The 10,454-nt window shown below is 42.0% G+C and overlaps 1 protein-coding gene across 1 annotated transcript; it reads right to left on the reverse strand.

Annotated features, from left to right (window-relative positions):
• Positions 1–646: 646 nt before the first annotated feature.
• On the reverse strand, positions 647–9,811 carry LOC137332687 (nuclear receptor subfamily 0 group B member 1-like). Its single transcript, XM_067996633.1, has 2 exons — positions 9,213–9,811; positions 647–1,056 (listed from the first exon to the last, which is right to left on the reverse strand). The coding sequence occupies exons 1-2, from the start codon at positions 9,745–9,747 to the stop codon at positions 815–817; spliced, it is 777 nt and encodes a 258-aa protein (XP_067852734.1). The 5' UTR covers positions 9,748–9,811; the 3' UTR covers positions 647–814.
• Between the last annotated feature and the right edge of the window lie 643 nt (positions 9,812–10,454).

A 10,454-nucleotide genomic window follows, 5' to 3' on the forward strand; every position in this document is an offset into this window, starting at 1 on the left:
GCGGGCGTTAAACTGGATCGGGCCAACTGAGGTCTAGACAATTGTTCATTTAAAAAAAAAATTGTAAGGTTCCTCTGCCCTGGGCTTCCTCCTTCACCCCACCCCCCTGCCCCTGCCCTGGCTGTGATCATCGTTGAACCCCTCCCTGCCCCTCGCTTAGCTTGCTCCGTTTCCTTGGATCCCTGGTAGTGGTCTGCAGCCCCAGAGTCAGTGAGGGGAGATTAAAAGGAGTTAAAACTTCCCAGGCTTCACGCTCCAGGAGGGGGCCGGAGGAATCGCCTCCTGCTTCGCCCCACGTCCCCCCACCCCAAACCCGATTCTGGTCTGGAATACACGGGCCTAGAAAACCAATGGTGTCATGCCAGTCTTTTGGGTGCTAAATGGGTGCCCGAGCCTCCAATATGGCGGGCAGGAAGCGCACGCTCATTGCGAGCCAGAATGGTGTCGGTTAAAACAGAAAGGCGTCCAGGGTCCGCGCCTGAAACAGGCGTTAGGCCCCTTATTTGCATATGCAAAGAGCCTAACAACTGTGTGAGGCCCCCAGTGCCTAGTTCGAACCGACCTGCTGGTGTGAACGAATTTATAGGCAATAGTGTTTAAAAAAATCACACAGTAAAGGTAAACATTATACATATTTTAATGCATCCATCTGTTAATCAGATTATGTAGGTTAGGCACAGTTCAGGCATAATCATAATCACTTTATATGTAAACATTTAGAAAACACAATTGTGACGAATAAGTTAGCATCTTCAACAGAAAGAAAGTGTCTTGTCTATCGCTTAAATGTTTTGTTACGCACAGCAATGTGTGACTAGCTCGCGTACAACATTTCTATCAGCAAAGCATTCATTTGGACGTTTCCGATCAGAGGTCGAAAGAACAGTTCTGTGATGACACGTGCGTTGATGATCTTTAAGGAAGTCAGTGCGAGCAGTATCTGGCTGAAACGGTTGGTGTCCCGTGAGTGGACGGAGTGGATGTATTCAGTGAGGGCTCGTTCGGCCTCCTGCTGCAGACACAGGATGTATTGTGGAGAGTGTAGCCCCAGTAAATCTGCGTAACAAAACAGAACTACATTAGGGCAATTGATTAGAGATGATAATCGGGCTGCATTACCATCCACAGGATGCACTGCAGCAACTCGCCAAGGCTTCTTCGACAGCACCTCCCAAACCCGCGACCCCTACCACCTAGAAGGACAAGAGCAGCAGGAACATGGGAACAACACCACCTGCACGTTCCCCTCCAAGTCACACACCATCCCGACTTGGAAATATATCGCCGTTCCTTCATTGTCGCTGGGTCAAAATCCTGGAACTCCCTTCCTAACAGCACTGTGGGAGAACCTTCACCACACGGACTGCAGCGGTTCAAGAAGGCGGCTCACCACCACCTTCTCAAGGGCAATTAGGGATGGGCAATAAATGCCGGCCTTGCCAGCGACGCCCACATCCCGTGAACGAATAAATAAAAAAAAAAATTAAAAAATTGCCAAATCCTGATTGATTTAAGCAAGGGTAAGATTTTATGTAAATTGCTGAGTTTTTTGTGTCATAAGCTTTCATTAAAATAACTACTTCCCTCCAAAATAAGTTGAATTTCGCACATTCCCCAATAGGGGTATGTCAAAAAGCCTGACTTGCAACATGCTGATCTTCTTGAGACATTTATCCTCTTCATCTGGCTCGGAAACAAATAAATGTCTTTAAAATGTTAAGATTTTAATTTTATGCTTGCATTTCATTCCTTTACAGGCTCAAAGGAAAAGAAAGACTTGCATTTATATAATCGCCTTTCACAACCTCAGGACGTCCCAAAGCGCTTTACAGCCAATGAAATACTTTTGAAGTGTAGACATTGTTGTAATGTAGGAAAAGCGGCAGCTGATTTGCGCACAGCAAGATCCCACAAACAGCAATCAAATAAATGACCAGATCATCTGTTTTAGATGTTGGTTGAGGGATAAATATTGGCTAGGACACTGAGACAATTCCCCTGCTCTTCTTTGAATAGTGCCATGGAATTTTTTACATCCACCTGAGAGGCTAGACGGGAGCCTCAGTTTAACATTTCATCTGAAAGACGGCACCTCCAACTGTGCAGCACTCCCTCAGTACTGCATTGAAGTGTTAGTCTAGATTATGTGCTCCAAGTCTCTGGAGTGGGGTTGTGAATCCATGACCCTTTGACTCAGAGGCGAGAATGCTACCACTCAGCCAAAGCTAGTACAAATATCCCCCATCCCCCAAACATGAAAAGAAATAGACTCCTCAAACTGTCGAAACAGACTGAGCTTCCACCTATTTATCACTGTTATGGAGGGAGAGGTTTCCTCAGCATGTTGGCAGCAGCAAAGCTGTAAATATGATCTTTTAAATGCAGTAACAAAATATCTCCCACCAATGATCATATTCAAAGGATGTTAGCTACATCTGATTCTTCATCAGAATCATAGTTACCGATCCCTTGACCTGCACTCACCATACCTGCTCATCCAGGTCTTTCCATTAAAAGTGTGAAAGAGACACATTTATTTCTGAGGTATAAGGTCCATTATAGTCAAAAATTCACCTCTTCCAGTGCGGGTTTCTCATCTTATCTAGAACATTCCCCAAAGTCCTATACATGGATGGGGGAAACATTTTTTTAAAGGAAATTTTTTCTAGGTTTTGGAAGTTGACAGAACACTTATTAGGATGATATAAATGTAGGCTATGTAATCGTTTCGATTTCAACCCACCGACAATCCTAATTATAGAAAGCGTTTGTCTCCACTGGGAGTGGGATCATAAACCATAGTTTAATTGGGAAGGACGTTCATTCCTATGGAATCAATTCATCTTCCCCTCCCACTGCCAGGGAATGGGGATAACACCCCATCTACATAAGTTCACGCATTATCTTGGCTAACGATGGATTGGTTTTAATCTACTTCATTGTTTTATTGAGTAGATTGGGACTCTACTCATTGGAGTTCAGAAGAATGAGAGGCGATCTTATTGAAACATATAAGATTGTGAAGGGGCTTGATCGGGTGGATGCGGTAAGGATGTTCCCAAGGATGGGTGAAACTAGAACTAGGGGGCATAGTAGGGGGCATAGTCTTAGAATAAGGGGCTGCTCTTTCAAAACTGAGATGAGGAGAAACTTCTTCACTCAGAGGGTGGTAGGTCTGTGGAATTTGCTGCCCCAGGAAGCTGTGGAAGCTACATCATTAAATAAATTTAAAACAGAAATAGACAGTTTTCTAGAAGTAAAGGGAATTAGGGGTTATGAGGAGCGGGCAGGAAATTGGACATGAAGCTGAGTTCGGATCGGTCAAGGCCCTGTGGGTGGCGGAGAGGGCCCAGGGGCTATGTGGCCGGGTCCTGCTCCTACTTCTTGTGCTCTTTAGATTTGTGGTTGGGATCAGATCAGCCATGATCTTATTGAATGGCGGAGCAGGCTCGAGGGGCCGATTGGCCTACTCCTGCTCCTATTTCTTATGTTCTTATGTTTATTATGTGTTGTGTTTCATCCAATCTAAGCCCAAATAAAGGCAGAAAAACCTTGATAAGTGTCAAAATAACTGTGAGACAGTAGGGGCCCCTCAGATTTACCCTTGTTGAATCAGGCACCTCGACTTCCTGCAGCAAGGCCTTGGCTGAATCATTTAGATTATTCACACATGAAAGAATATCACCAATGTACAGGTAGACAGTATCATTGGTTATATAAGTAGATCACAAGCACACTAAAAATGGTGATATATATATATCCTTGAATGGAAGAAATATTCACAGTGAGACAAGAGAATGCACCCAGTGAGTTACATATTACTTATACCTGAAGCATCAATCAACAAGGGGGAGGGACTGTCACATGCCATTTATTAAGGGTCTGTTTATAGAGACTCAATCCTTCATTGACCTGACCTCTGGGTCCTCTTGAGTGACAGATGATTTCCTCAAAATCCACACTCGGTGTCGGCTCATTTAACCGTCAGCTAAACCTTCTTATTATTGAACCCTTCAAGTGTTCCCCAGCAACCAGCAGTCCTGAGATCAGCAGACAGGGTTTATATCCCAGCGCTGATTAAAAAAAAAACAGACTACCCCGGTAATGAAAAAGCCAGGGAAAAGTCAAAGCTCTTGGGAAAAATTGGAATTGCAGCCTCCGTGCTTGGTAACATAATATCTACAAATCTCCTGGTGTTATCCATTAAGTTTCATCCTCCCACAAAATCTGTCCCGTCTGATCGAGCCAAACAGAATAAAATTGAACCGTCAGCATTTTAGGGTGAAGGGAAGTAGGTAAGAAGAAAGGCGACAAGGAAGAGAGGGAAATAAGGAGCTCTCATCACATCGTGAAGACATCTCAATAAATTACTTTTGAAATGCAGTCACTGTTTTGTAGGCAAACACAACAGGAAATGTGTGCACAGCAAGGCTCACGAGAGGCACGAGATGAATGACCAATTAATGAACTTTTGGTGGAGTTGGTTAAAGAAGAAATGTTAGCGAGGACATTGGGTGAACTCCCTCTCTTCAGCGAATAGTGGCATGAGGTACTTTTATGTCTGAACTACCGCAACAGGCAGACATGACCTCAATTCAACATTGGGCCGGATTTTTCTGTAAAAATAACAGGTGAGGCTAACAGCACTCACTGTTACTCGTGTGCAGAAAGGACAGTAACTTCCAGTGACCGCACATGCACAGTTAAAGGCGGAAATCCAGAAGTTGTTGTACCAGATGCGAGCCTCCTCTATAAGCTCTGTGAAAATGGCATCGCATTGACATCGATGCACTGACATCACATTACGGACCAATCTTACCAGAAAAAGTTAGGGCTTGTCCATTCTGATGTAAGTAACATTTAAACGGCGCTGTGAGTCTTAATTACTGCCAAACAACCTCTCTGGCACTGAAAATTAATTTTAACAAGTGTGGAGTCTCATTCCTTCAGATTTTAATTGCTGTTGGACATTTAAAAAAAAAATTTTTTTTTACTTTTTCTTTCTGTCTTTTTTATTTCTGTATCTCTTAATCCAATCTTTCTTACCCTTTCTTTATTTCACTTTCTGTACCTGATTTGACATTGAATTCATTACTCTAACTTACACTTCCTGGTTCAGTCTGCCACACATGCTTCAATCTGATTAAGGGGATACACAGTTGCTTGCCCTGTTCATACAGGTTCCAGATGCTCTAGAAAGTCTATGAGCAAGTGCGAGTCTAACGAACAGTAGGCCCCGTTTATGAGCCACTCAGAGCAAAATCTGGCCCATTATATTTTTAAAAAAGCACCTCCAACAATGCAGCACTCCCTCCATACTGCACTGAATTTTCAACTGATTATGTTCTCAAATTCCGGAGTGGGACTTTAAAGAACAACCCGAGAGTGTTATCAAGGGTGCCTGCTACCTTTCAAGAGATCCTTTGTTTCCTTTAATTTTCGTTGTTCTCCTTAGAATTTAAGGCAATTGTTTGTCACCACATGCAATGTAAAAAAAAATCTACAGCATCACCAGAGATACAAGGGGACACATTTTCTATAAAAGTCAACAGGGAATCCATCAGGGCCAGGAAATTTAGCTGGCATGAGGGAACAGATAGCCCTCAAAACCAGTCCATGTACATATATATTTGATGTCGAAATTCATTGATTTTACACCCTTAATAATTATTAGAATTTTAATAAATTTGTCATTAGTAATTTCGATTGGAACCTCAACTTCAATACCAATTAGCTGCAACACATCAGAACCCATTGCAGTTTTAACTTTTGGAGTTCGAATTGTTGCCAGAATACAGTTCAGCAGACTCTCAGCTTCATTCTGTTCAATCTTTATTCTGTTCATTGTGTGCATACAGAGCTGGGTTTGAGGAATATTGAGGAGGAATCTCTCCTTTTATGAGATCATTGTGTCTGTCTCTTCTACCAGTCACATTCTGACTTGTTGATCCTCCACTTGGAGCTTTACCAAATGAATAACATCATTACCTCCAGAACTGGGCTCCCTCTGCTGGACACATGCAGAATTGTATATTATTGGCTTAAATGCACTACACTGTCATCCTGATCACCAGTATCGCTTGGTTGGTTTGTAGAAAAGGATATTTGCTTATGACGGCTGTATCATTAGTTTAAAAAAATACTGTTCATTAACAGTTGAATTTACTCTCTATTTAAACTATACCCTCACTAGATTTTATAATGATCTATATTAGACACCAAAAGCCCTGTGTTTAGTATGCATCTGTCACATTCCAGATGTCACACTTCAAAGTGACACACATTGCTTTGTATCTGTAATAATCAGAGGAGAAAGACAGTCTATCATTTTATGCTGGGTTCTTCTGACCTGGAACCAGAAATTTATAAACAACAATTGCCCTCTGGTTGACCTCAGGAGTTCATGAGCTGCTGCAATTACCAGGATCTTTTTAATTCACTCATGGGATGTGGGCGTCGCTGGCAAGGCCAGCATTTATTGCCCATCCCTATTTAGTCCACTTCCCAGCAGGGAGTACTAGGACGCTGGCCTTAAGGAGGTATGCCAGCTAAAATGCATACTCTATCTTAACAGCTAAATATCACAAAGTGCTCTCAACTCCAGACTATTTCTAAGCAATGCCAGAGGAGATCGAATAACCAACAAAAAAATTCAAACCAATTCTAGCCACCATTCACTTTTCTTTATACTCTATATGTAAGTATATATTTGTGAATAAGAATTAGATTGCGTGAGCAGTACCTGAAACAACTTTCTATAAGTTTGCTTGTGTGTTAACATGACGTCACTTCAGAATATTTGTTTAGAATATTAGTAAGGAATATCCATGCAGGGTGTGTACAGTAATGTATATCTATTGTTTGGATAAAGAGCCACACAGTTTGACGAAGAATCTCCACCCAAAACACTAAACTATCTTTTCTCTTTTAAGATGCTGGCTGATAGATTCATCTGCACATCGTATCAGTTATTTCCCTTTCTCGTTCAGTTCCAAAAAATTAAAAAGATTGAAGTTCTGACAAGGACTCTGCAAAATTGCGAGGAGTTGTCAAGATCGCCGAGTTTTTACTGCCTCGCAGTCCAACTCAGCAAGTTTCTGCTGTACTCAACGTCCTGCTGTAGGAGTGCGCCGTAACCAGAACAAACTAAACCTACCGGGGATTAAAGGTCAGGGCCTTGAGAATTTGGGCTTTTTCAAACTCTGAATTCACAGTGAAGTAAAGTTCAAAATCTAAGGGGGGGGATTTGAGTTAAAAGTGAGGAAGGTAGGAGTAAGTAGAGTGAAGTACTTCATATTTTTATAAATTAGCACTCCCACCACTGAGCTTCGTTCAGCGGGAGCCCATATCAGGAATTCAGTCTTGGAGGTCAGCACATCTTGTCCGACCCTTTGTCCAGCTCTGTGATGGGAGAGCTAATTTGTAAAATCTACATTTGGAATGAAATACTAAGGTTATTGAAAGGAGGGATTGAGGAACCTGGTGAGAAGGCAGGAACGTGGGCCTGAGAAAGATCAAAACGGGGCAAACTTGTTGAGCTAAATGTTTTTCTCCACAAAATGTCTGATGTTCCATGAAAATAGAAACCAGTCCTGGTCAATGCTGACACGAGCTTCCCCAGACCATGAGTGAATGTAAACTCACATATCCCACAAAGATCAGCAGGACTGGACACATTCCCCAAACTGTCAAAACGTTCAAGGAATGTGGACACATCTCCCCCCCCACCGAGGAAAGTACTTTTTCATACAAAGGGTAGTGGAACTCTCTCCCCCAAAAGGCTGTGGATGCTGGGACAATTGGAGCTTTCAAGACTGAGATCAATAGATTTTTGTTGGGTAAGGATATCAGGGATATAGAGCAAAGATGGGAAAATGGAGTTGAGGTACAGATCAGCCAGGATTTAATTGAATGACGGAGCAGGCTTGAGGGGCTGAATGGCCTACTCCCTGTTCCTATGTCCCACCCCCAACCCCCCCCCAAAAAAAACAATAAAAATTGTCACAAATCACCAGTTGGCCAAGTGGTCTTTGGAACTGTACATCCCTATGTTCATATACACATCTATCATTGCAAGTCCACTGGAAAGCACCCAGTGAGACTGCCAAGGATCAACCCCATCATCTATGGGGCTCTAGTTGAAATAAACTTAGAATGGGCCACATCAGGTAGTATCAGATTGTCATTTTAATTTGGTCAATTTCACCTTGCTGTTCATCTCCTCAGGGTCACCTCTCAATGTGTGGGGTTCAAAGTGATGAAAGGTGTTGGCGTTTTATTGGACGTAATATAATCCAATATGTGAGCTGCCAGTCATGATTTTGCATATAGCCTTTGCTGAAAACACTGACACCAGCATGTTTCTGAACCTTCTTAGGTGCCAATCAGCTCTGAAGGCCAACATTTCCTGCCAAGGTTAAGCAGTTTTGTTCCGTTATCAACCAATTTTCACAACACATTGTTGACCAGAACTATCAGCACATTTAAGAAAAGATCTGCCCTTTTTGTCGCTTATAAAACCTGAAGCAAACACTCTCACGCTGGAAACAATAGAAAATTGTAACTACAAAGTACGTAATAATTTCCAGTGTTCTCTGTTCCTTTTAATTATGTGACGCTACAAAAAGATTTATTTTAGTATGAAATGCTAATCCAGTCATTGTGCTTGCTTGAGACGTGTTTGAATTTACTTTTATTATTTTAAACTTCAGTCAGCAGTTGTTTTAAGCTGCATCGATTTTTAGTTCTTAAAAGGTAAAGAGTCACAGATATTTAGCAGATCTGCCGAGAGCTTTAGTCAAAGAGATTAAACATTTTTCTAACAGAACCATTTTTAAGAGAACTATTTCACTGAAAGTTGAACTAAACCTGATCTTTCCCCCTTTGCTTTTCCTGTTCAGCTTCCTCCCTTAGCTTGGGTTCTCTAACTTCTCTTTGACTAAACCACAAATTCATCTTCCTTAAAAGTTTGGCATCGTAAATTCGCACACATATTGAATCCCCCAGTGCCAAAAAAAATGTGTTTCCTCCAGAGTGGCCCTTTAACTGTGAAAGAATTTCTTGTTTTCTAATTAATGGCACAAAGCAACAAAATTCATATTTCCTCAATATCTTACCACATTGTCATTGTCAATTCAATTATTTCCATTCAAGGTTTTTAAAAATAAAAATAAAGCCTCGAGTCAGTGAGAGCTGACAGTGGGATAACTCACCTGGGCTGAATAGAATGATCCCCTTTAAGTACACATACTCCTTAGTGCTGATGTCTATGCTCCAGCACTTAGTTAGGAACGATTTCACTTTCTGTACTTCTGCGGCTGACAATTCACTGCTCGCTTTCTCGCCGTCACTTTTGCTCTTCTGGTTTGTTAGAATTTCTTTCAGTATGCTCGTCTTTGATGGCTCAATCACTTCGAAATCCACACCTTCCTGAGCTAAGCCCAGCACGAAAAGGGGAGCCCAGCAGCTCTCCAGAAGCAGGAGCTGGTCCGCCTGCAGCAGCCCTCGAAAGGAGGGCAGGTTTTTAATAAAGTTCACAGTCTTGAGCAGAACTTCAGAAGCAGCCTTGGAGGCGATGTAAGGTGATCCTAGTGCCACCTTCTCTTTGGATTCGTCCGCACAGCTGCAGGTGGGTAGATGCTGATGTCCCTTGTGGTTTAGGATATGGTAAAGGATGCTGCCTTGATTCATCTTATCCATTTCACAGTGACATCTCCTTTGAAGGGCAGAGTGAGAACTAAACGCCATTGCTCTGTGAAGACAGTAGCACCCTTGTCAACGGTGCTGCGAGGAGTATCACTGTTTATGTTCGAGAAACAGGACCCTGATAGATCTTTTATACCCCGGCTGCCAAATAACCTTGAACAGCTCTGTAGCAAGTTCCAAGGTTATCACTGAAATAGTGGAGAGGTGGCTATGTGAAAATACAGGCATGGATCAGAGGCAGAGACAGAAAAATGGCATGGATTGCATCTGGAATAATATCAGGTGATGCAATACAATAGTCAATGTAATGGATAGAGCTAGTTTACTTTTAGTATTCTGAAGGCCATTCAGATACTAGGGTCACTCATTAGTTGCCTTCAGACTCCTATTGCTGCTCAAATTTAAACAGCTCCAGTTTTTTTAAGTCTTTAACACTTTCACTTGCACCGATCCATGCAACTGATTGCAGTTATGTGAAGTTGTTGTGTAAACAGAAATTGTAAACCATTTTCTGTCCACATTCACTGCATTCATTTATCTTAATGGAGAGGCTGTGTTTCCGCTAACTGGATATAATTTGTCCTGGTGATCTATTTGTCATGTTCACAGCAAAAAATTCAATCGCTTTCTATTTCGCGTCACGTGACTTTCAATCCACCAAAATAACAGTAACTTCAAAGTAATAGCAGATAGAAACAAATATGCATTTTGAAAAGTCTTCCATTGTACCAACAAATAAAGTATGCGAC

The sequence above is a fragment of the Heptranchias perlo genome, chromosome 15 (assembly GCF_035084215.1).
Source record: "Heptranchias perlo isolate sHepPer1 chromosome 15, sHepPer1.hap1, whole genome shotgun sequence".
Classification (NCBI taxonomy): Eukaryota; Metazoa; Chordata; class Chondrichthyes; order Hexanchiformes; family Hexanchidae; genus Heptranchias; species Heptranchias perlo.